The following is a 27,904-nucleotide window of genomic DNA, read 5'->3' on the forward strand; positions in this document are numbered from 1 at the left end:
AAAAACAACATGCTTTATAGATGGAATGTTTATTATAATATAAATCTCAAAATTTGATATAACAGGAATTACAAGGAGGTATAAAAACTGTATGAAAAAGCACTGTTTAAAATATATTAACTTAGTAACAAACTATAATAAACAAATATTAAATGAGTACTGCTTGTACTGGTGTTTTAAACAAATTTGGCCAACCAAACGCTGGAATGTACATTTTGGCATTTTTTCAGAGTGTAAGGCATTTCCAAGCTTGTAGACAGAGTTCATTAAGTGACAGGAAATGTTGCAGTCAAAACATCAATACTGACATTTCTTTTTGGAATATATATATTCAGAACAACCCTGCCTTGTACAGTTGATAACATACGAGACACTGCCTGTATAAACATCATCTCATTGCAAGAAAATATATTGATAAAGGGACATCACTCTACTGTCATTAAAGCCAGCATTATGGGCCTTGTAAAACATGTGCGTTTTATTATTGATAACATGGGTACTAAGTTTCATTTGAACATTTAAAAAACCCACATAATTATGGCTGAGGTCAGAGTTTTTCACAATAATGCCGCCAACACTGACCACACGAAGGACTCCTGTTAAACAAATAAAACATGCTGAAAAGTGAACTTTCATTAAATTTATGTATGATTTCAAATTAGTTTTGCAATTAAATGGAATGTAATTTTTTGCAGCAAATTTGTTTTAATTCAATACCCAACTGCATCCTATTACATTATGCACAATGTATAATGCCTTACATTAAACCTCAAAAACTTATAATAATGATTTACAACATTTATCTGCTTAACAATAGGTAAAATTTTGTATAAACGGCAAGAAAAACATGCTAATTTTGCAATAATGAATACACAATGTAGAACAGGTCATCACAGACTATTAGTACAACAATTTTGGTCATTATAGATTGAAAAGTATACAAGGAAAACAAATGAAATTATTTTGAGACACTGACTAACAGGTATTTGACAACATTCCAAATAAATATATATATACATTCAAAACTGAATTCACATTTTTGGCCCAAAGCCTCCATTAAGTGAAAAGTGTGTCATTGTACTACTGTCAAAGTAATTATGTAAACTTCATTTTCTCCTTAACATCAACTTTTGGGCAAAGAATCAGTGATGCAACACATATGAAAAATGATATGAAAAAGACAACAATTAAACAGAAACATAATTCAAAACAAGTTTGTTGGTGCATAATAGTGTGAAAGGCACAGTAACTAGGTATTTAGTTCATAGAAAAAAGAGGTTACGAAATACCACTTGTACTTGTTCTTGAAGCTACATGTCATGTGTATGTAAAAGTTGCAGCTATGTTTAAAAGTTTTGTGCAATTTCTCATTGTATTTTTACTCACAGTTGTCTTAATTACTTTCTTTGTGCTTGTATACATGTCAATTCAAATATGTACTTTGTAGTAGTGCACAAATGTAGTCTGCTAGTATCTGTACAACTATCGTATCCCTATCTAAAGGGCAGTTGCTCCGCTGGTTCTTACCAAATCTTAGAATATAACTTATGTTTTCAGCCAATAGAAAATCAGATAGGCAAGTACATTTGTACTCGGCTTAATCATTAAGAATTTAAACTTTTGTAGGTGTTTAAAGGTCTGCCTACTGCCATTCATCTTATATGCACTCCCCGCGTCAGATTTTGCATTGTCAATGTGTTAGCCAATATGGTTGTTTTCTAATACTGTTTGATGACCTGAAGTAATATTTTATTGATTAAGAAGGGCTCATGCGCTTTGCTCACCCCACCCATTCTTAATCATTAAAATGTTACTTTATATCAACTAACTATTACTAGGTTTATACTACCATGTACAATAATGGTAAAATTACATTGGGTCTAACCCTTGACAAAACCTTAAAATTTGGTTTAGGAAAATTGAGCAACCAGCCATTAGTCTAGCCTCTTAAGGTTTCTATAAAATATACTATAAAGGTAATTTTTATATGTATCTTCATCTTCTTGAACATAATTTTCAAATTCACAGACATTTTAACATTTCGAGGCATTATTCTATGAAACACCTTACAGCAAAAATTACTTGTTTCAGTAAAACAGAATTGTTCAGTTTTTTATGCAAAAATATTCCTGAGGGTTAAGGTGCCTGGGAGTTCCAGCCAATGGAGTTTGACTGTAGGTAGCTCTCAAAGGTACTCGTAATCCAATTTAAGTGTCATACAGGTGCTCAAAAGCTAATATCAAATTCCAAATAAATAAACAAACATACAAGAGAACAATAACACAATTACAGACTTCTGCCTGGTTGTTTTCCTATAGTGGTATAGAAAGGCAAGCTCACTATTATCCTGGCTATGGCACATCCCCATCTATTATGCTGAATTGAACAAGTTAACATGTACCTAAAATTCTAAATTGTAAAGAAGATGATGAAATGAGTTCAATAATTTCTAATAACTATTTCATTATAAGTTTTTTTATAACACCCTAATAGGGCACGTCATAATATGGGACTACTTTGATGGGAAATAAAAACAAACATAACCCAAACCCTTTAATCTAATTCTAAAGTAATGAAAAAGTGTTATGACAATGATTATTCGAAGCAGTGAGAAGAAAAATTCTCTCTGAATGTGTCTGAACATGAAAGCTTGTGTTTTTCTAAATAAAGCAAAACTATACCATGCTTTTTAGCTATTTGTTTTATGATTCCAATAAAAAATATTTTTATGTACTAAAATATAAAAGTAAAACATGAATAAACAGTTATGGATGAAATTTTTTTGATTAAAATAGGGTAGACATATTTTGATATGTTTATCTGAAATAACAATTAACAGACTTTCTGTCTAAGGAATATACACATCGTCCAAGTAAGAGTGATATGTAATGTTTTCAATAAATTAATCATACTCTTACCACATTCAACTACAAATTTCTTTCACAGTGTAAAAACAATGAAAAAAGCCTTTGTCTAGATATTACATTTTCGATAAAAAAGGTGTACCGTAGATATAGATATAGACATAACATACACATTCTGAATGCAAAAGTACATAAAAGTACAGAAATAAAAATACTACAAAAAAATACATATCAGGAGCCGTATTCAGTATTATAAAGCATCGGAGATTGATCTTAATTGGCCAATAAACCTATAGTCCATTCAAAACAGCCAAATTTCACATTTATCTTCAAGTTAAATCTAAAATGTTTATTGAATACGGCTCCAGTACAACAACTCCCCTTATAAATCAAGATATGTCCACCACAGTACAACCATTTCCCATAGATTTTCTAACCACTGAACACTTAACAAAATCTCTCTTTTTAACACGAGGGTAAACAAAATCAAAATCACTTATCACATCACATGTAACAATTATTTCCCTTGAATATTAAGAACACATTGATCTCCCTTGACCATTTAACTGCCATGATATTAACAAACAACAACAACAACAAAGTTGTTCTTAAGCAGCTGCTCTTTCTGCTGGTGTTTTAATATCTAAAAAGTTATGTCCCCTGGATTTGTATCTGCTGAGGATTTTATCAACCAAGTAATCAACTTTGACATCTTGAAAAGTCCTTTCCATCTTAGATTTTGAATCAACAAGAACAGTTACCGGTAAAGTATTTCACATTGCATCTTCATCTAACATAACTATTGGATTTGTTGCATATTCAATATTCTGCCATTTATAAAAGTTTTAACGTTAAAGAATCAGTCCACAATTGTTACCATTATTGATAAATTGACTGTTATTTCCCTAAGTGTTCTTTCTTCAAAGGATTAAAACAAATGAGTTCTTACTGCCATTGATTCAAACAGTTGTAAAATGAATTAACAGTTATTTCCCTTGGAGTTCTTTCTGCCATGGAGCCAGTCCTGTATCCCCAGATTTCCCAACCAAATTCACAGCAGGCATTTTCTTGTTTACAACTTTGTGCATTCTCTGTTGTTCTGTAAGTTTCTTCTCTTCCGCAGCCCTGTAATTCAGAGGTGAAGTTAACCACAGAGTTGCTATTGTATTTGTCTTCATAGACATGCATGCCCTTAATAATAATAAGGCTTATAGATCAGGGATGATAACAGAGCCAAGTTGCCAATCCTGAAAATGCGTGGGGTTCAGGGGGCCGCTCAAGGCCGCCGATGGGTCCAGGGCAAAGCCCTGGTGGGGGACAAGGGGGGCAAAGCCCCCCGAAGCTTTCAGTATTTCAGGGATTCTAATACCCTTTTTTGCCTTAGAATAGTGTTCAAGGAGTTCACCTTTCGGTTTGGTAGATATAAATATGCTCAACACGAGACATCCACAATCAGAACAATTATCAGGAACCTTAGCAGTGAAGTTTAACACCTTTGTCTTTAAACAAAGTTAAATTTACTTTTTTTTTACCCGATGTCACAGGCATTAGACATGTACCTGACATTTTGGTTCAGTTGTCCACTTCCCATAAAACTCAACTGGCTATGATCAAATGCCTGTGTATGAACATATGATCAAATGCCTGTGTATGAACAGTCTACACTGTGGGATGTTTAATTTATAAAAATGAACAACATATCGATTATCATGCTTGCAAATGTTTATTGTAAAAGTGTTAATTATTCAATTTTTATTATCATATAGAGAGTATTTATTCCATTTTCTGCACATTTGATGAGAACATAATGTTATTAATTATTATATATATTATTCCAAGTAATATCCAAACGGGACGTAAATGCTTTGGCAGCGTAGCCGTTGTGGACATGGTGGACTTTGACATATTCTGGTCCCTAAGTCAGATTTCTTTCCCTCATGGTGTTACATGAGTCCAGTAGCACACAAATTAGATTGTCCCACGGCAGTTCAAGTCTCTCAAACAGGCTTTCAAATTCTATGAAAATTGATTCAGACTCAGCCCTTGTGATTTTTAAGGAGGCCAAATGTCTCAACACTATTTCTTTCTCTATAGCAGAAAAATAGCTGCAACAGTTTTCTCATTGTGTTTGTTGACTTGTCTTGGTTGAAACAAAACCGAGATCCATTAACTCCTCCACATGTTCATCATTGAAATGGCTAGCCACTCAGTAAGTCATCTTGTATGATGCTGTACACCTTTGAAGTTTTAATTCGCTGGGGGCTTTTGTATCTTTGGCAAGTGTCTTCAGTAAGACACACTACTGTGGTGCCAGGGAGCATGTTCAGCCATATATCCAAGTATCATGGCATCTGGATTAAATTGTCAGTCATTGACAGGAACAACTGGATGCACTGGCTGAGGTGTCTGTTTATCCCTGACTTTTGTAACCATCAACATACCTGGAAATACAAATTACAACAATAGAATTTAAATCTCACTCAAACTGGGTTCTCAAGAAGTTTTGTTGAACTGTCTCAAATAGAAAATAAAATGACTGCCTCTACGTAATATGTATTACTACTACAAAATATTTATTCATTTTTTTTTAATTTGAACCAAACCATTTTTTATTTAAACCTCCCATTATGGTCAACATCCACTTCTTATTGAGAATAATAAAGAAACGGTTTACAGCGTAAACTTCAATCAGCCAAATAAAATTTGTAAAATAAAAATTGATTATAATGACAAAATCCGAATCGGGATGTCCGAAATAATGCTACATGCGCAAAATTCATTATCAGTTTGATCACTTTCTATTAACTTAAAAAGAAACGTTTCGGGAATTTCTCTTAAAAATAAATGGCAAATATACCCTTAAAATCGACGAATCGATGTTTTTAGAAGTTGGTGGTCGTCGTTTTTTTTCCAATTTTTCCAATACCCGTTTATTCGTCTTCGTCGTCTGTCATATCCGGATACGACCATCCGGATACTGTCTTCTAGTTCCATCGGTAATTTCCGTAATCACCGGAAATCATAACCAATAATCATTAACCAATCATATAGCTCGATTGCCAAGACGTAAATAGGTTCGTTAATTTCCGGCTTTACACTTCCGGAAAACTCACTTTTCGTACCCATATTGTTCGAACTGAGCTCGATTCGATCCCTGTACCCCTCCCCCCTAGAAAAAAACTCAACGGATTTACATTAATCTCAAAATCGATCCGTGAGGCCTTAAATCCGGAATTCCGGATTAATCCGGAATTTTATCATCCCTGATAGATGCACAACTGTTTCTGGGCATTATCACAAGTTCTTGGCCCTTACAACTGCTTATTTTGGTGATAAAACTTTTTTCGCTGTAGGACAATTTATTAATTGGCCATTTTATTGGCTAAACTTGTACCCATAATAGTGTACTATTCCTAATTGACACAACACTCATTGTATGGACAAATTTTGATTTTTAATGCTTTAATATTTCAAGATGACACATGCAGGGGTTTGATTGTCTAGCTGTTCGTGTCTACAACATCTGGTATTATTTGACGTTGGCAAGGGTTTTCTGTTAGCCTTCTTATGGAAGACATGACTTTTACCCAGAAAACAGTTTCATGCATTAACAAAACATTTATCAGCCCACAGCTGTAAGGGCAACCTATTTTTTTTTATTTCCTACTGTTGTGGTTTCAATACTGACTAAGGTAAATGTTTACATCAACAGGTGTTGCTATTGAAGCCCATATCATTATGTTACCATGAATTACAAGTTCAAGCAAGGATGAGAGTGACCTACCTGGCTTCAGCCTCCTTTCTCTCCACAATAGCTCTCTTCCAGGCTGGCATCCCCTTGAACCTTGCCTCTCGGTCTTCTACCTATTAAACAAAACCATAAAACAAGGGTCTATAATTTCTTTAGATGCTTCTATATTTGAATATTTTCGACAACCTTTTATGAGTGTTTTTTATATGCTATACTTAGTGTTCCTTTTTAATACTGGTTATAGTTCAATTCACTCAAATATGAAACAAAATAATGAAACTATGAAACTATTAAGATAATTTCAATTTACGACTAAATTTGATTATAATCTCTGTTGAAATGATCAACTTTAAACCATGAAGACTTTGTCATAGAAATTGGTTTAATCTAACCTTTCGTTTCTCTAGTGTTTCTTTCATGACTTTCTCTGCAATCTGCCTTGCCTGTAGTTGAACCTTCCAAGCCGGCAAGTCTTTTCTGTTTGGAACTTGGTCCACAAAGTTCTTAGGGTCCCATTCTCCCTCAAGTTTCATTTTAACATCCTGAAATGAATTGAAGGTACCAGTAGTTAAGTTCAGTACTTATGCCTGTTTGAGTTTTATAATAGAGCTTTAGCTGTGTGTAATGCAAACAACTATCACTATTAATGGCCATTTATAACTCTTTCAGTCCAGCTAATGGATCTCAAACTAACCATACTGATAAATGCTTTATTTGAAAGATATTCATTATCTTATTTATTAACAACACAGTCACACAAGTTTAAAAATACTTGATTCTAATAATAATCTATCAACAACATTTTTTAAAGAGACAAACAAAACAAGTTTAGAGTTAATATTTTCTGTATGAAACTTGACACAATTCAAACATTATCAGACCATAACTACTGTATTGACAAAATCAACCATTTCATCTGAAGGTTTTTCTCCAACCAAGTCTAACATCTGTCCACCAGTAAAGGCAGTGGATTAGACACTATACAATTATACATTTTATTACCAAAAATGCTGCTCATAAATAAAACCCACCTTTTCCCCTGTAGGTTTCTCCCTCACCAAGTCGGTTTTCTGTCCACCATTGAAGGCAGTGATTGGTTTAGGAGCAGGCGTGGCACCAGGGTCTCCATTTATACCGGTCTTTCTCAGTCCGCCACCTTTAGTAGCAAGTTTTAGTTCTGCTAAGAAGTCGGTGTTTGAGTTATTTTCTATGGCCACTCGAGCCTGGGCAGGGCTGAGCGTATTTAGCTGTGACTGCATCATTTCTGGTGTGAATAAGGCTTGGGGTCTGAAAACATGGGGGAAAGGTCAGGACATAGAAACAAAAGTATAGTTTGATTCAGATTAAATGTGTTAATGTTTTGATTGTCTTGTTTTACAAAATTTAGTTAAGAATTCATTCTAAAAGCAACATAAAAGATGTGTGTGTCCGTGGAATTTATTGTACTTTTGATATTGGGACAAACAGGAGTTTTTAAAGCTTTGATAACTTGCTCAGTATTGAAAAATACTAAATATTTATGCATTTGATAAAAAGAATTTGTAGATATTTTTTGGAAATCACTTCTAACTATGAATAATTTACAATAATCTATTGTTTTATTTATCTATGGATTTTTTTTTATTCATTGACCTATGAAAAAGTATATAAGGCAAACAGCAACAACAACAGAAGCTAGAGGACACATATGATATGGGAATACAAAACAAACATATACATAAAAATGGTGAATAAATAGAACACATCTACTACTTTTATTACAAACCTAGCAGGGAGGGAAGCAGACTTTCTTTTAATTTCTTCTATTGATTCATTCTGGGTACCATTTTGTAGTGGTTTTGGCTGGTTTCCATTTACTGCTGGAGGAGGGGGAGGTGGGACAGGAATTTTTCCTGTATTTTCTTGTGCAGAGGGTGCTGGTTGGTGTTCCTGGGAACCATTTACTGCTTGAAAATGGTTTGTAGTTGAATGCTGGTTACCAGAAGCAGAATTTACATTTATTGTAGTCTGCTTTTCCATTGGCTTCTTTGCAGTGGTGGTTGCACAAGGTGGTGGTGGAGGAGGAATAGGAATGTTTGCATTTTGTATCAAGAATTCTGATTGGTTGCCATTATGTCTCGTCTCTTCTGATTGGTCTGTTGCTATACTGCTTTGGTAAACATCATAAAATGAAGAGCCAATGATATTGTTTGAGGGAGGGTATACATGAGGATGGGGAGGGGCTTCCATCTCAGATGGACCTGTCCCATTTACAAGGGGGGACACCGTGCCGACATTGATAGGAACATTGTGTACATGAGCATTGCTTGCCATTTGTGCGCTAGAAACTGAGTTCAGGTTATATACAGGAACTGTTCCATTTACTAACCCTGTATGATCATCTGTTTCACCATTTGTTGCAGATCTTATGGGCAAGTTAATCACAGCACTGTTTCTATTTGTGGTGGATGGTTTAACAGAAACTTGATGAATTCCATGCTTCATGTTTCCTCTTTTTTCGACTGGAATATTCCCTTTGCTTGCATGCTTTGCAGAATAAGCATCATCGTATGTACCATCATTTCCATGATCATTCAGCATAAACTTCACAGTTTTGTCTCTTTCTTCCCTCACATTTCCGGCACCATGAAGTTCAGATGCACTCTTCACAGGTAATTTTCTAACTTGGATAACACTAGGGCCTGGTTTCGGTCTGCTACCCGTATTCGCCTGTTTTTGTTCCATAAGTTCCTTCGCACGTTTCTCCTCCCTAGCTACTGTCTTCTCGGCAAAAGCAATAGCCTCATCTAGCTGAGATAAAGAGCTAAGCGAAGAATCGGAACTATTCGAACCAATGCTAGCTGGTCTGTAGCGGGACTGATTTCCTACGTTTGAGTTATCATTCGAACCATTCAACTGGAGGCGGGGAACTCGGGTATCTGGAAGTTGCATGTTTAAATTAACATCTCAGTGGTATCTGCCAGTAATCATGTGGCACATTGAAAAAACATCATGTATCTGAAAGTTACCATGTGGCATTAATTCTCCTGAACATTTATTTGTAAGAAAACAATTGGTTAAGAACATTGATTTAGATATGATGCTGTCTTTGCAAATGTGTATTGTGGCAGCAGTTAGAAAGGTAACAAGAGTTGGAGAAAAGGAATACCAGTATGATATAACATATAAAAAATAATTTTATATTATTTTTATGTTGAAATAAATGAACAAGTTGTTTCCACCTGCCTGGAAGACTGCTTAGCATTTCAATATACAGACTGTTATTGGAATAATAGAGTGTCTGGATAAATTTAAATGTGTTTTACTTGCAGACAATTCTACACAATTTTTATCATTAATAGAAATATTGTAGGAAGACTTTGTTGCATTGCCCCTGGCTTTGATGACTCATGATGTGGTCAATAAATTGTGAAATTATGCATTACATAAATAATGGTAAATGTATATTATTTGAATACTGTGGTTTTATTTTCAATAGTGTCGTAGTATTGTATTTTACTTATGTTCTTTATGATTTAATAAAAATGTGTACCGGTACATCATAGCATGATTTTCTAAAGATGCTAAAAAAGGGGTTTGCTTATAAACAACAAATGATAAAGCAACAATTTTTTTTTGAAGAAACTGGTAATTCTAAGAAAAGAATATCATCCTTCAAATATCATCATGTACTTACCAGTATGAATGTTACCTAAGCCCGACCTTGCCAAACTGTAGTCTGGCTCCGGGGATGTGGGTCTCTCTGGGCTTCTCTTGTCACCTTTTCCAAACAATCGAATCTGGGTCATAGAATAATCCACATCTGGGGACTGAGGTTTAGTCAGACTTTCGTTTCCATTTGCAACATTTACTAAGTGTCCGATAGGAGTATTTTCTCTAGCAGCAGGGTGATTTGACCTATAATTTTTAACAGCAAATCTGATGTTGTTATTTTGTTCAGTTGATTCTGGCTGGTGTTTACGGTAATCTAATGGTTGTTTGTTACCTAAGTGGGTGGGGTAATTTGATCTTGGTTTACTGTAGTTCACAGGTGGTTGGTGGGGAAGTGGTTGTCTTGGACTCTGTACTGAGTTAAGGTATGCTATATCTTCATCTACAGTTTGCTGAAAAAATTAGTAAATATATTTTGTAACATGAAAATACTTCTCAAATAGCGATACAGAGTGAAGAGGAAATGAATAAATTCCATCAAGGATTTAACAAATGCACAGAATGATGACATCACATGGTTTAAATGGCTTTGTGAAAATGACAATGCAATAAGATTTATTAAAAAGCAGGAACAATTAAATTTTTCACAAAACAAGAGCTGTCACAGAGACAGCGCGCTCGACTATTCCGCCGCTTTTCAGTGTAAGGATTGAAAAGTTTTGGTGAAACATGGATCACTGTAAAATTAGATTAGATTTAAATGCAATACATGATGTATTTGCTAAGATATTAACATAAATGTTGTCACATGCAAAATTTAAACCAGAAATAAAGGGCCAGTATTTGTAAAATACAGTTATCTAACTTGGTTATTCAAGTAGGTTGGGTGGTTGAGTACCATTGTATAAAGTCTCATTGCAATACATGAAGTAGTTGCTGAGATATTAACCTATGTGTGCTTACATGCAAAATCTGAACCAGACCTTCCAAGTCAAATAATAGAGGTCCATAATTTGCATTATATTCACAAAGGGTTATCTAACTTCATTAATTTAGTAGGTTAGATAATTGGGAATACATATCTTAAGTTTCAATGCAATACATGAAGTATTTGCTGAGATATTGACTAAAATGTGGTTACATGCAAAACCTTAACAAGAATTTCTGTGTTGAATAATAGAGGGCAATTATTTGCATTAAATGCAAACTAGAGTTATCTTACTTGGTTAATTAAGTAGGTTGGATAGTTGAGTACCATTGTATAAAGTCTTAATGCAATATATTAAGTAGTTGCTGAGATATTAACCTATGTGTGCTTACATGCAAAACCTTAACAAGAATTTCTAAGTCAAATAATAAAGGCCTATTATTTGCATTATATTGAAATAAGTGTTATCTAACTGAATTAATTTAGTAGGTTAGATAGTTGGGAATACATACCTAAAGTTTCAATGCAATACATGATGTATTTATTGAGATTATGACTTAAAGGTGCTTACATGCAAAACTTTAACCAAGGTGTGACGCCACCGCCGCCTACACTTGGGTGAGTAGTATAGCTCTCCTTATTCTTCGAATAGTCGAGTCAAAATGTACTTTTCATATACGATAAAAATTCATGTTTGCCATGGCATATTTGAATACATATTTCAATCATAGTCTAATGAAAATCATGCTATAAAAGGTTTTCATCTGGTATATTTATCCATACATGTATACGGTAACCAATAATATAAATAATAAACATGCAAAAATCAGTAAAAACATAAGTTTTTAAGGCCACATTTAATAAATAGTTCTTTTTGTGTCTCCCCACCCACATTTTAGGTGTGGGTAGGAAGGTAGGCGTCAAGAAATGTAAAATAAACTATTAACAGATTGTAATCTCAGATCAATATAAAAATTTACTTGTTTAGTAAATCATAGATCATAAGAGCCTTTCATAAAAAAATCATCAAAAAGAATTATATTTTTAAATATAAAGAGAAGCATTAATGTAATTAATTAGAAACATATTTAGATTTTGATTAACAAGATCTGAGAAATAACAGAATTTCCACACAAGATTGAATCATTAATAAAATAACAGTTAGTACATTGATCAATGTTGTGGATTAAATCTTAATACACATTACATGACCTTGTGTATGTTCATGATTTACATTAAAGAATCTATGACCTAACAGTTGTTCTTAGCATTTATCCAAAACTCCATGCAGCATTACTTCCCTTTGATGTCCATTATTAGTTCAGCCACGCATATAACTGCCATTACCACTATCACGTTATGATGATCAATATCATGCGATCACATTCAAACTCTTAAAAATGGTCTTTTTATTTCAAGCTTATTTTACTTTTAGGTTTGAAACATTCAAGCTTTAAACATTTAAACAGAACAATACAGGAATAAAAAAAGATATAATAATAAAAACAAATGTCTTAAAGAAAATGGATTCCAAAAATCCAGCTATTTTCGTATGAGGTGGCAGAGATCTTCACTGCTTGTCAAGGGAGGTAACTGCTTGGAGATGGAGTATATCCATGGTTAACATACTGATATTCTTTATTACACAATCTCAATATAATAATATGACTAAGAACATATCGAGCAGTATGATGTAGGTGAAGTGAATACAGCAACTGGTTACATATGAAACAGCCCATAGACCAATAGAAAGAAATAAAAACGAGCAAGAATTGTCATGCGCTTCAACATGATTGTCGACACTCCCTGGTAAACGCTCTTGTCAGCGCTTTATAAGTAACATAGGACATTCAACTGACAGAGCTTAGTTTTAATGAATAGTAAGTAGCTAGTAAGTAAACGGAATTAACAAAAAGATTTGGATCCCTTTTGAGTCAGGAGTGAGATATTAGGGATTACATAATTTTGATTTGAAGAGATAACTTCAGATTCTAAAGGTAAGTCTCTGCGTCTATTTCGGTCTGCACAAAATGAGAATTTTCTCAGTTAAATGTGCCATGTTTCTGATGAAGAGCACAGCCTAGTTGAGTACCAGGGATATTCGACAATGCTTTAACATAAGGATGCCTTTGAGTTACCTCTGTCAGCAACTTTTAAGCTGTGAAGGGAGAAAACTAGGGAAGTTAAGCAAACACACAAGAGTTTCTTCCCCTATTAATAAAGACTTCCCCCATGATGAATTAATTATAATTGACAAATGAGTAAAGAATATTTAATATAGGTGTGTACATTATTTTGTTGTTTGAATAAGGGGGATAAGTCTTACTTGAACTAAAGAGGTATAATCTTTCTGAAAAGGTCACAATGAAGGAAGAAAGCAATAACCATGCATTTAGAGGACTACAAGTCGTTAGAGACAAGTTTACAAATAACTGAAAAAATAATGAATATTTTTACAAATAAATTATAATATATAATTTCCTATTTGCAAAATGAGCGTGTACAGCATTTTGTGGATTGATTTGGTAATATACAATTAAAATGCTGATTGCATTAAGTGCATAATTTTTAGCAATTAAAATGCAATGCATTGAATTATATAGTATTTAAGCTTTATTTTCCTTTGAACTTCCGTGAAAGCAAAGCAAAAGAAAGACATCTAATTTTCTATACCAATCTCTGGTGTTTCATCACAACCATCTATATAAGCACCACAAAACTTGACAGAGGGAGATAATTACCAATCGGCCGAAGAAAGCAATTAAGAGTTACCTGAGGTTGGGGTGAATAAGTTTCAATAAGTTGAGCACATTTCTCATGGAAACACTTTCTGGCAAGTTCTGAAGCAGTTAATCCATTGTTGTCTGTGATTTCTATGCTACAGCCATTTCTGATGAGGGCCTTGATACACTGAAAAAAATCGGGATAAAACAATGTGAACATTGGGCCATTGTTCAGAGCTTTGTTAAAATTAATTATTTGCACCTTTACAGCAAAGACAAAGACACTTCTAACTCATTGTCATGAAATGTTACAAGAAAGATTCAGGGGGCAGTTAATTTATTCAAGAATAGAATTTTAAGAGTTCTTCATATAATTATAACTCCTCCTAATTGGAGTAGTATTTTCCTTCTTTTGTTATATCGGCACTGATCATTTAAAAGGTACAATCCAATTAATTCATTTGGTTTCATCACATACTTACCTTTATGATGTTTGTAAGCACAAATGTTTACTTAAACATCTTATTTAAATGGTTTATAGGCAAGCTTACGCACATTCATAAATCAATCAGGTATTTCGATGCTTCTAAACAAACGTTGTAAGAAACGTGATTAAAATCTATTTATGCAAACTCACTTTATTCAAGAAACACTTTCCAATGTTCCTCTGATATTATACAGAGCATTGCTGTTTATCAATATAATTCTGCATTATTGAATTTTCCATTATAACCAGAAAAGTTGTCATGGAAATATACAGAAATATCAAAGACAGAATTTCAGATATCGAATATCTGCAGCTTTCAATGTAAAGTATTTTACCATTAAAATCTTAAGCATTCAATTATTGAAGCCAGAGTTATGGGCCTTGCTGCACATGTGCTTATTATCTCTGTTAAGATGTGTACCTTGTACCATAAGATACTATGTATAGGGCACTAGCATAGATAGAACGCAGGCAAAAATAATGGTGAAAAACAGGTAAAAACCCTTAATCTACTAGATAGAATGCAGTGGAAAACGTCAAAATCGGAGCTAAAAAATCGGCAGCCATTATATTTGTTTATTATTTTGAAAGATTTTCAGTTATGTCAAAGGTTAAAGTTTTAGCACAACAACATTGCTGATGACATCACCGACACTGATGACAACGACAATGCTGATGATGACAACATCAACACTAGGACAGTACACAGAATTTTTCGAAAAAACAAACAGGATAACCGATAAGTTTCTTTGAAATTTCTATTAGACACTAGCACCTCAGTCAAAATCTGGACTAATCAGACCAGGCGACTCGAGCAACTTAAATAAGTTGCCTAGACTGTGGTGACTTTGCTATTTTCAAAGATCAAAGCCAAGTCAGATATGCCGAAATTTACAATGACCAAAAAGCAATATGCTCTGCGATTCAGAGCCCCAAGCCATGTGTATTCAATCAAAGTAGTTAAACACATAATTTTATCAAGAATAATAACTGCTCAAAGTGACAAGAAGTTATCGATCTGGTTCTGACCAGTAACTGTGTCAATTACGGTAGCCGCAGTCAAACACAATAACGTAAATAACTCCGCCCATTATGTAAATTAACAGATACCTTCGGAAGTTTTCGCTAAACTACAATGGCTCACATAGTATATTATTAATTTAAAATACCGGGTTTACATGCTAATATGATTTTGAATTTAAAACATAAGACAAAATTGAATAAAAAAATATCAAATGAGAGAATGAACAGATTAAATTCATTTAATATTGGTTAATAATGCTATAGTCAACAGATGCTCCAACGTAAATTATTTTTGCGGAACCTTAAGTGAGAGAAAGGTTCAATGCGTAACAAAATGGCGGATTCTTTGAGTATTATGGTGTGTTAGAAGGATATTTTGATCTGGAAAGTAAGATTATATCACTTTTATCGCAATATATATATGCCTACCCCAAGGCCAGACAGGTAAGCTCCTCTCGATTTTCAACCTATGTTTCTAGAGGCATTAACAAAAAAGTTATTGAAGGTATAAGCTGAACTATTGTTTGTTTACAAAGTTTATTAAAAATTAATTGACCCCCTGGTCAATAATATCATGACCTTAAGAAATAAGCTAAGTCAAAGAAAGCCTTACTATGATTCAATCCCACAAATAAGCTAAGCAAAACACAGGTACATACCTTGCAACACTTATATATTTTTTAAAACAGAACAACAACAAAATGAAAATATTTCATAACGCATATGACTGCATATGACTGCAAATATTGTCCAGAATTCCTAATAAACTATAATCATGTAACACGTCTTGTCTACAATTCAAGTATTTCATTAAAAGATAAAGATGTCATCGTTTCTGCATCACAAATACTGATAACAAGTCCCACATGTTGATATTAAGATATGCACATATGCTGACAAAAAAATAACAATTGCCCGAAAAGGTTACACCCAACTTTAGAAAATTGATGAGATTGTTATTGAATTAATGACAAATTGAACCCAATATTTACAAATACCTTAAATAAGCATTTTAATGATAATTTTAAAGTTGTCTGCTTTAATCTGAAGCAAAAACCACGCATTTGTTGCATTCTTTTTTCTATCAACAATTTAAAGCTGCACTCTCACAGATTGTATGTTTAAACATTTTTATTTTTTTTGTCTTTGAACGAGCCAATTTATGCATGAGTGCATGGACACCAGTGATATAAGACTGCTGACAAAAAGACAGATTGCAGATTTTCATATTTAAGTTCAAAAATTTGATGTTTTATGCATATTTTTTGAAGTAACGCTTTTAGCCATAAAACATTAATTTTGTAAAGTTAATATGAAAATCTGTGATCTGATCTTTTGTCAGCAGTCTTTTATCACTGGTTTGCTGATATTTACGCAAAAATTGGCTCATTCCAAGAAAAAAATAAAAATGTTGTAAAAACGGTAAATGTGTAAGAGTGAAGCTTTAAGTGCATACAAAACAATTCTATGCATCATAATCTGACATCCTAATCAGTACTCAAACATTTCTTAAACATAGGAAAAAGAGACCCCTAGTAAATTTAGAGGAGATTATAAATTTAAAAATCAATTATACAAAAATATACAATTTAAAAAAATCCCTTTAAATCATTCACATAAATACTACAGTTAAATGATGATGAAAATAAATATCAAAACTACTCTATATGGCTTGATAAGACGCCTCTTCTTTCATTCTGTTATGTTTGTCTTTCATCTTCAAACAGGTTTGTCGAGGGTGTTTCAAATATGCAGTGGAATTTTTAAGCTGCAACTGTTTGTTTAAGGATTGAACAGTCAGTTGGTGTTGATTAAAAAAGTATTTAATCGTTGAAGAAGGGGTTCAGGAAATCACACCGTCTTAAGCTTACATGAGTTAGGCCAGAGATAAATAGTTTGATAACTTTCATTATCTGCATGGATCAACCTACACTTTGAAAATAGGTAGAAGTTTTGAAATAAATGTGTAAAAGTTACCATATTAAAAAGTTTTATTTTCTTCTATAGCTTTTAATGAGAAATATTCTCCCTCAGCTAAAAATAGGCAGAAATTGAGAGGTAAGGGAGACTTCCAATTCCCAAGTACTCCTGTAGCTTGATCTTGAATATTTTGTTCATGCCCCAGAACAACAGACCATTATGTGACACTTAGGTCAGAAATTTGTTTGCACTGTCAACTTTATTTCAAACTATTTTTTTTTATATAAATAGGAGCAGTGGGACAAGGTTTGAGTTTGTTTCATAGTTGGGTTAAGGCTATACAAATTAATGGAATAATTACGTTACTTTTTCTTTTTTTGTAATACTTACAATAATCAGCTAATTCAACATAATACATCTATCTCATATTTGTAAAAGTGGTAGTTCTTTAGACCTTAGTGCTGATAGTGATGATAAATATAATCACTAAATAATGATTGTGCAAAAACTATGGTAAATCTTTGCTACCATAGATATTGAAATAACCTTAATTAACAGGATAATCATACAATTAAATGTTTCATACCATAAATACAAAGTCAATAAATCTGTACAAACCTCAGTTTGATTATTTTCTGCTGCATTGTGCAGTGGGCTGCCCCCAAGGTTATCCAAAGTGACTTTTGCCCCGCCTACTTTCATCAGCCAATCAATGACCTGGGCGTGTCCTTGACTGGCAGCAAAATGGATGGGCGTAACTCCATCAAAATCCCGGTCATTGGCATTGAACTTCTCTCCAACCTGAAATAAAAATCAGTGCTTATATAAATGAATGATTGAAAATACATCAGAGTTTAGGTAAATGAATGATTAAATATACCTCGGAAGTAAGGTAAATGAATGATTGAATATACCTCAGAGCTAAGGTAAATGAATGATTTAATATACCTCAGAGCTAAGGTAAATGAATGATTTAATATACCTCAGAGCTAAGGTAAATGAATGATTTAATATACCTCAGAGCTAAGGTAAATGAATGATTCAATATACATCAGGGTTAAGGTCAATGGATAATTCCATATACATCAGGGTTAAGGTCAATGGATGATTCAATATACATCAGGGTTAAGGTCAATGGATGATTCAATATACATCAGGGTTAAGGTCAATGGATGATTCAATATACATCAGTGCTTAGGTAAACAAGAGCGGTCACAGACAGCTATATCCCAAGCCTCATGGGGGCATTTTTTTGTAACGAAAGCCAATCAATGGTGAGGGTAGTTTTTCAGGAACATAAGAAATGCGTAAAATTAAGAAAGGGCAATAATTGTTCCTAAAAGAATCCCTTCATGAAAGCCCGTAGACATGCCCAGCCTGATTTGATGCTTATCACTCTGTGAAACACTGGTGAAAAATCGCATATAAGTTTTTTACTAGGTAAGAAGTACAGAAGGTGCAAACATGATTACCTGAAAATAGTATGTTTAAAAAGAGATGGAATTATAGTGATGCTGAATCAATATGTGTTGCATCCATTCATATTTATCATTCTGTGAATGTCCTACAAAAATTGCAAGAGAATTGTTAGTGGAAATTTTAAAACGCAAATGTGGACGCATGAGTGTGAATAATTTACAAAGGACAATAACTGCCAAAATGAATCACAAAAGCCATACAATATGTCCTGCATCAGTTGATGTTTATCACTCTGGAAAAAAAATAACTGGCTTGTCCCTGTTAGTGTCATGTTTTAATTGACAAACATAGGAGTTGCCAAGAGAAAAATGTAAAGTGATAAATTAACAAAAGGCAATTTATAACTCTTTAAAAAAATCAAATAATAAAAGCTGGACATTATGCGCTGCAACACTTGAAAGTTTGGTAGAAATCGCATGAAAAACATAAGAGTTGCGAAGAAACCAATTTTAAATGTAAAATACCAGAGTGCAATAGCTCTTTCAAAAAAGGTCAAATCGCAAAAGCCTGACAATATGCCCTGCGTCATTGCAAAGAAACCAACTTTAAATGTAAAATAAACAAAGGGCAATAGCTCTTTCAAAAAAGGTCAAATCGCAAAAGCCTGACAATATGCCCTGCGTCACTATATAGTCATCAATCTGTGAAAGTTTGGTAGAAATCGCATGAAAAACGTAAAGGAGTTGCGAAGATACCAATTTTCAATGTAAAATAAAGAAAAGGCAATAACTCTTTCATAAATGGTCAAATCGCGAAAGCGGACAATATGCGCTGCATCACTAAATAGTCATCAATCTGTGAAAGTTTGGAAGAAATCGCATGAAAAACGTAAGAGGAGTTGCGAAGAAATCAATTTTAAATGTAAAATAAGCAAAAGGCAATAACTCTTTCAAAAATGGTCGAATCGGGAAAGCCCGACAATCTGCGCTGCTTCACTTTATGAATCTGTGAAAGTTTGGTAGAAATTGCATGAGAAATGTAAGAGGAGATGCAAAGAAAAGAATGTGGGACGGACGGACGCCATGCACAGACGCACAGAATCGCGCCTACCATTACTATATCCCCCCGCCGTTTCAAGGCGGGGGATAATGAATGATTCAATATACATCAGTGCTTAGGCTTAAAGCTCAATGGATTATTCAATACACACATCAGAGCTTAGGTAAATGAATGATTCAATATACATCGCAGCTTAGGCTTAAAGCTCAATGGATTATTCAATACACATCAGAGCTTAGGTAAATGAATAATTCAATATACATCACAGCTTAGGCTTAAAGCTCAATAGATTATTCAAAACACATCAGAGCTTAGGTAAATGAATAATTCAATATATATCACAGCTTAGGCTTAAAGCTCAATGGATTATTCAATACACATCAGAGCTTAGGTAAATGAATAATTCAATATATATCACAGCTTAGGCTTAAAGCTCAATGGATTATTCAATGCACATCAGAGCTTAGGTAAATGAATAATTCAATATACATCACAGCTTAGGCTTAAAGCTCAATGGATTATTCAATACACATCAGAGCTTAGGTAAATGAATAATTCAATATATATCACAGCTTAGGCTTAAAGCTCAATGGATTATTCAATACACATCAAAGCTAAGGTGAGTGAATAATTCAATATACATCAGAGCTTTGGCATAAAGCTTTATGAATAATTCAATACACACATCAGAGCTAATGATTCAACATTATGAGCATCTTTTATGACAATTTGCAAACATTCAGGTACATACCAGTATAATAACCTTACAATGACCAGATTCAAGATTGCTCTATTGATTTCACTACTGCCTTATTACTGAATGGCCCACCATATCCATTGCATGATAATCACAAATACAAATACAAGAGCACCGCAAGTGGATGTACTCCTGTCTATTGTTGTACTTTGGTAAAAAGGGGCATAACTCAATTATTATTGAAACTAGAGTTAGAAGCCTTGCTACACATAAGTATTATCACTTGCACATGTGTACTACCAGTTAATTTTGGAAATATTGTGAACTCAAATTGACTCATGGCCAAGGTTATATTTTTGCATACTGATACAGATGATGACTTTATTGTTTTCAAAATACCTAGATAGTTTTCTTCAAAATGCTATAAAGCTGAAATTCAAACCTACCAGGAAGCGTACACAGTCTAAGTGACCAGACTGTGCTGCTGCATGCAACACAGACATTCCATCGTATGCCTTAATTTTCACATTCCCTCGATGTTCAAGGATGAGTAGTCGGAGAATCTCGAGATGTCCCTCCTGGGCAGCCAGGTACGTGGGTGTTGCTCCATTTCCCAGTTGTAAGTTCACACATCTGAATTCATATTCGAAAATTAAGTAAATGTTAGTGTATGTTAATATTCTTAATTCAAATGTGGTTATCCAAGCACAGCTGGCGACTCATTCGAATTGATAATTCCATATTAACAAACATTAACTGGCTTGCTTAAGTTCAATGTCTACAAGACCAGCCCATTTAAACTGATGAAAATCAATACCAGCTGTTTTACCAAAACTAATTTAGTGTTTGTATTTTTGTGTGGGCAAATGATAATCCTGGATTTTTCAAAATTTCTGTTCATTAATGATTCATTTGATGAATGCACCAAAAGATCGGTTCATAGGGTATATTTCAGTCAGTCTATTTCCCATTAAGGCTTCCTTGTTTAATGAGTGTCAGTAGTAAAGACAGCATATACTTGGCGTTTGCATTTTTATGCAATCAATCAGGGATTTTTCAATTTTTCTGTTAATTAATTTTACATATATCGATTCGTATGAATGCAACAAACGTCTGTGAATGAGGTATGCCCACTCTTTTTTTCTGAAGATCACCAATATTGACCTCTAAAAGGCATATTTGTTAAGTGATTTTAAAAAAAAAATACTGCTATCCTTTAAGCCAGGTATAATTACATTATAAGTTTCTTTTGACAGCATTTGTTCAGTTTTGAAAGCAAATTCAGCATCCTGACTATTAAAATCTGGGTTAAATTTAATTCTTTCTTTTTTTTCTTCTATCTTTATGCAAATGATTGAATTTCAAATAAGTCCATACGAGGGATCATTTTCCAGTAGCAGTTTCACGGCATCATAGTCCCCGCCAACTACAGCGAAATGTACAGGCAGGCCCCCACTGGCTGTGTCGATGGAAGTGTCTGCCTTACCCACGTCTAGTAACCACTCTGTCACACTTGTGTGATGGAACCTGGTCGAAAAAACATCTTTTACAGTTTTAATTCATAAGAAAATAATGAATGTTAGTAATATCCGCTGATAAAAACTACAATGTGTACAGGAAAGCCTCAACTGTCTGTGTTGATGGATATTCATGTGTTTTTGCCTAACCCACATCTAGTTTCCACCATGTCGCAATTGTGTGATGAAAACTGGTGGGAAATAGGTGTGGGCAGTACATATTATACATAAACATGATAATCCTAAATTAAAATATTAACAATATCTTTTTTTATCTGATCATTATTTGATATTTTTCACATTGAATTGAAAAGGATATAATAAAATCTATATAGCCTTGTGAGTTTCATTAGCAAATGCTCTTAGGTTTGAATTCAAGATCAAGACTTGACAAATAATAGATATTTGTCTGGCATAAAAAATATTGTGTAAAATTTGACAAAGAAAGAACATTCTAGTACATTTCAACAAAGAACATGAGTAAAGTTGTCGCTCGATGTCATGACACAAGGTAATTTTAGTTCAATTTTGAAATTGAGGTTTAAAGATTATTTATTTTCATTTAATAATTAAAATTTTGGCTGAATTAGCAATTAAATTGCGCTTGATTGAAATGTCTCTATCTATTTTTCATGAACTAAACCTGTAAAATTAATAAGAAGTGGTGCATTGTTACAGGTAAGTCATTGGCATGGGGACTGCCAAATGCTTAGCATGCCAAATTAACTGGAAATGAGTATGAAAATAAATTCAAGTAACTGACGAAAAACAGCACCCCAAATAAAGCAGTTGTTTTATTGAGGGCTTTCACTGCCAGTAAGGATCAGTTTAACACTATTAACACTTAAAAGAATCAGCATAACATTTTCAATTTTGGGCAAGTTTGTAGAATATTTACATTAAAACTAGATGTGTCTCAAAGCAAAGAAACCAGGTTTTTAAGATGAGCAATCAGATCTAATTGCCAAACCAATGTTGACATTCCATTTTTATTACCTGGGTTGTGTTAAAAACCTGGTAAATAACATCTGTTGTTGATAATGTCTTTGAAATGGTACAAAAGAAGTTCAATGCAATCTACAATAATTGGAGAACATTTGTGAATTCCACTAAACCCTATGTCTACGGTAGATTTCTGGTAAACATCAATGTAGTTTAAAAAATCTGTGAACTTCCCGAACAACAGCCACAGTTTAAAGAATCCTATTTAATTGAATTCTGCCAATTAACCTGCATGCGAGGTGTAGTGGTGTTGCCCCTGTCCCATCCTGGTCATTCACGCTACACTGTGTGTGCTCCACCAACCATTGTGCACCCTCCAAGTTCCCTGCTGCGGCTGCATCATGTAGTGGGGTAGCACCTGTGAATTACCAATGTAAACTAAGTTACTTGCACCTGTGAATAACCAATGTAAACTAAGTAACTTGCACCTGTGAATAACCAATGTAAACTAAGTTACTTGCACCTGTGAATTACCAATGTAAACTAAGTTACTTGCACCTGTGAATAACCAATGTAAACTAAGTTACTTGCACCTGTGAATAACCAATGTAAACTAAGTTACTTGCACCTGTGAATTACCAATGTAAACTAAGTAACTTGCACCTGTGAATTACCAATGCAAACTAAGTTACTTGCACCTGTGAATTACCAATGCAAACTAAGTTACTTGCACCTGTGAATAACCAATGCAAACTAAGTTACTTGCACCTGTGAATTACCAATGTAAACTAAGTTACTTGCACCTGTGAATTACCAATGTAAACTAAGTTACTTGCACCTGTGAATTACCAATGTAAACTAAGTTACTTGCACCTGTGAATTACCAATGTAAACTAAGTTACTTGCACCTGTGAATTACCAATGTAAACTAAGTTACTTGCACCTGTGAATTACCAATGTAAACTAAGTTACTTGCACCTGTGAATTACCAATGTAAACGAAGTTACTTGCACCTGTGAATAACCAATGTAAACTAAGTTACTTGCACCTGTGAATAACCAATGTAAACGAAGTTACTTGCACCTGTGAATTACCAATGTAAACGAAGTTACTTGCACCTGTGAATTACCAATGTAAACGAAGTTACTTGCACCTGTGAATTACCAATGTAAACGAAGTTACTTGCACCTGTGAATTACCAATGTAAACGAAGTTACTTGCACCTGTGAATTACCAATGTAAACTAAGTAACTTGCACCTGTGAATAACCAATGTAAACTAAGTTACTTGCACCTGTGAATAACCAATGTAAACTAAGTTACTCGCACCTGTGAATTACCAATGTAAACTAAGTTACTTTTGAACACAATTTTGTGTACATCAGATACTATCCTTACAGATCAAAGTTGTCCCACTTCACTCTTTATTATACTTTATCATAATCTCAGCGTTTTACTGCAATATAAATACACCAATCATCAATTTATATTTAAACTCACCTTGATTCAATATAACTATTGATTGTTACTGTTCTAGATGTGAAAAAAATCATAAATAATATTAAAGTGGTTAGCAAAGTGTACATATGTGTATTTGCAAGTCTATTTTTAATTTGAAACTACATGGTATGGTTTTCTTTTCAAGTTTCCCTTGTTAAAAATCATCCAAAATAAAGACAAAACAAGACAGCAAAACATCTGAAACAATCACATCTTTAAACATAAACCTTTTAACATTAGTAGGGGGAATCTTATTTTGGTATGATCAGGAAATGGTATTAATGTTACATTTAGCTGTATGTGGTCTTGTCATGTGGGGGAGACCAGAGAACCCAGGGAAAACCCACTTATCCGGCTTGGTGACCACAAACCAAACTCACTTGCACCAAGTTGGGAATCAAATCTGGGTCGCAAAGGTGAGTAGCGAGTGCCGTAACCACTGCGCTAACCAGAAAACCAAATTTGATTTGAGAGTTCTCAAAGTGAATTCTGATTGAATGATGTATGTTGGCGATTATCAAATAATAATAAGTGACGAAATTATTTGTTAGGAGACTATGGTAATTACAAAGATGTACATGTAGCCTGCGCATTACACATCTACTCATTACCTAAATGCACAAGAAGCTGTCAAATGACAAACAGGCACAACAAGCATAAGGCCAAATAAAAAATAGGTGCGTTTCAGGTAACGCTGCCAAAAAAAATAGGGTAGGTAGGTCGGAATATTTTTTTTATATTTTTTTTTATATAATGATTTCAGTAACTGTTGACTCAGAGAGTAACAAAAATAAAAGTCATCAATTTTCAGGTTTATCAGTAGTTTTCAAACATGTTCCATGCTTCAAAGGAAACATTCTTTATTTGTCTGGTTAAATACTTTGACAATGATGGTTGGATTTCAACTGAGTTATGGTACACCACTCTGCTCTTATTTAAGACTTTCCAGGAACGGTTTTACTTTTCTTTATGTACCCTTTTGCTTTCAATCACCCTCTGTAGAATGCTAACCTCCCTGTAACATAATTACATGAAGAGTGGGGCAGCAAAATTACCCTATAAGCCATCAGCCAAGGAAACCTCAATGCTGTCAAGAGGACCTGGAGGTTCAGGTTTGAAGAAGAAGTAACATGCAGGTTTTATTGCCAAAATTGCACACAAGTCTGACATATCAATCCGAAAGTCAGTATCTGACACATTTGTATCTGACAAGAAAATATAGTTCAAGAATTGAAATATACCTGCCACACAAGCACAAACTACCCGTAATTCACCTTAGAGTTCGGACAATCTAAAAATTCATTATTATTCTAAAAAATAATTTATTTTAAGTACCTAATTTTCGGACACCCAAAGGACATCAATTGTAACTTTTATTACTAAGTCTCACAGACAAAAAATATTGATCTTTATCGTTACAATACCTCACCATATACATCACTGTTATAAGTTAGTTAGTAACCCATCCTAAACGGTTTATTGCCCGTTGAAAAGGATGTGTGATATATTTAATGGAGGATTAAAGAAACAACAAGGGCAATCAAGAGATTAAGAAAACACAGACATGACATGTTTGTAAAACGATCCGCAATAAACTTTGAAACTTGTTCCACACTTTTAATATAGACTTTATGAAGCAATAATCGTACAGTAATACTCATTAACATCAATAGAACAATAAAAATCAACACATTCAATGCTACAGGTAACTACTGAATGTGATGAATTAAAGTTAGAAATGCAATACTTCAGTTACAATCGAAAACACCACTCAGAAACATTAATCCTGCATAGCAATATCCATGCTCTCCATGAGATCATCGTAGGTATAACTGAGAGTTATGTGACGTCACACAATGTGACTGTTTGATCTGAAGCCAATAAAAGGTGTTTATTCATTTCAATGCATGTATAAAATGAATGGGATTTTAATTAACTTGATGAAGGAGTTACACTTATAGGTGTAATAACCATTGATAACTACGCATAAATTAATAAGTGGTAAAATGCAGACATGAAGAAAAAAGGCAGGTTTACCATACATGTAGATAAAATGCAAAAATTTATTTTCTATGAATTCGGAGAGCGAAAAATTAATTATTTTAAGGTGTCCGAACTCTAAGGTGAAGTACGGTAAATACATTTGGAAATCCAACTCTAATATTGTCAACTTTACGTACATACATTTCATAACAAATGCTTTTCGTACCCAAATCAGGGAAAAATAGGTTAGGGTCGGCAGGAAAAAATAGGGTCGGTCGGGTAACCTGAACAGACCTTTTTTTTATTTTCCTAAGGCAAAGTGAAAGTTCAGCACACTGCAAGACTGTTGTCAAATCTCCTAGCAGATACTCTACCTGCACAGGTGTGTGTGGTTGGGTGCGAAACCCACTGTACTGATTGATTGGAACTTGACATCAGAAAACCATTTGTTTCTTCTCACTCATGAAGGTGAAACTGCTGTATTCATGTTTTTGTAAAGGCTACTCAGGACAAAAGAGGTTATTTTCAAAATTTAGCATAATTTGTACATAAACTGGCAAAATAGTATGATATCACTTGTAACACAGATTTCACAGTTTATAAATGTATTTGGTACCCAAGACAGGAGGGTCATAATCAAAATTAAAATAATCTAGTTTGTATTCTGTATTTATATTGTATTCTGTTAAATAGCAATGACATTTTATGTTTATATTAATATAACTTTGACTTGACTTGTCATGTAAGCGCAGTGGTAAGCACTCTCGCTTCTCACCAAGGTTCGATTCCTGACCTGGGCGCATGTGAGTTTGGTTCTTGGTCACCAAGCCGGACAAGTGGGTGTCCTCTGGTTTCCCCTGCAACACAAGACCACACTCTTGTGCAACATTTTGCTAACAAAGTTCTTAGCATAAGTTAATATAACTGTCTTAACAATCGTTTTTAAAATAAATAAAGTTTGGATTAATTAAAATCATCCCAGAATTCAGAATTGACCATTTTGGTGAGGTCTATTGAATTAAATTTAGCTCAATGATCAGCTGTACATTCGTTGAAGAGTGACTTTATTGTATTTTACCAATATTTGATCGAACTTTCGACGTAAAGCCTCGCTGGTGCACGAGGAAATGGAGTACGTCAGCTCCGCCCTGTCTGGCTGCGTAGTGAAGACAGTTACTTCCAAAGTCATCCGTCAGTTCGGGTTTGAGGACGGATGAATCAAACTGTCGTAGCGCCTCTAAATTTCCGCTTTCGACAGCCGAAATAATTTCCTGAGTAACCATGTTTCTTATTTCAACATTTATTTAAGATATTGAGCTTATTTTGGGCTTTATTACGGAAGTATTGATAATATTTTTTCAGGCGTGTCCATTGTTTACAATTTTGACAGGTGTGACGCAGGTAAAAAATAGAATCTAGGTAGACGAAATTATTTTTATAT

General features: G+C 33.9%; 1 protein-coding gene across 2 annotated transcripts; it reads right to left on the reverse strand.

The window, feature by feature from the left end:
• Nucleotides 1–13: 13 nt before the first annotated feature.
• LOC128246706 (espin-like) lies at nucleotides 14–27,843 on the reverse strand. 2 transcript variants are annotated; one of them, XM_052965056.1, is made up of 12 exons: nucleotides 27,542–27,843; nucleotides 23,270–23,399; nucleotides 21,900–22,049; nucleotides 20,969–21,155; nucleotides 17,966–18,148; nucleotides 13,967–14,104; nucleotides 10,292–10,718; nucleotides 8,984–9,533; nucleotides 7,647–7,902; nucleotides 7,008–7,157; nucleotides 6,649–6,728; nucleotides 14–3,989 (listed from the first exon to the last, which is right to left on the reverse strand). In XM_052965056.1, the coding sequence occupies exons 1-12, from the start codon at nucleotides 27,744–27,746 to the stop codon at nucleotides 3,851–3,853; spliced, it is 2,595 nt and encodes an 864-aa protein (XP_052821016.1). In that variant the 5' UTR covers nucleotides 27,747–27,843; the 3' UTR covers nucleotides 14–3,850. The 2 variants fall into 2 exon arrangements, with proteins under 2 accessions (XP_052821016.1, XP_052821015.1); XM_052965055.1 differs by having other exon boundaries at nucleotides 8,381–9,533.
• Nucleotides 27,844–27,904: the final 61 nt, after the last annotated feature.

Source organism: Mya arenaria, chromosome 9, assembly GCF_026914265.1.
Source record: "Mya arenaria isolate MELC-2E11 chromosome 9, ASM2691426v1".
NCBI classification, from domain to species: Eukaryota; Metazoa; Mollusca; class Bivalvia; order Myida; family Myidae; genus Mya; species Mya arenaria.

Excerpts from the sequence above, each read along its gene's own strand:
- LOC128246706 (XM_052965055.1), bottom strand. The coding sequence starts at position 27,746 with ATGGTTACTCAGGAAATTATTTCGGCTGTCGAAAGCGGAAATTTAGAG. Across the intron at positions 21,156-21,899 it reads CTACTGGAAAATGATCCCTC|ATGTGTGAACTTACAACTGG; the intron begins GTATGGACTTAT and ends ATATGAATTCAG. Across the intron at positions 6,729-7,007 it reads AAACACTAGAGAAACGAAAG|GTAGAAGACCGAGAGGCAAG; the intron begins GTTAGATTAAAC and ends TTTGTTTAATAG.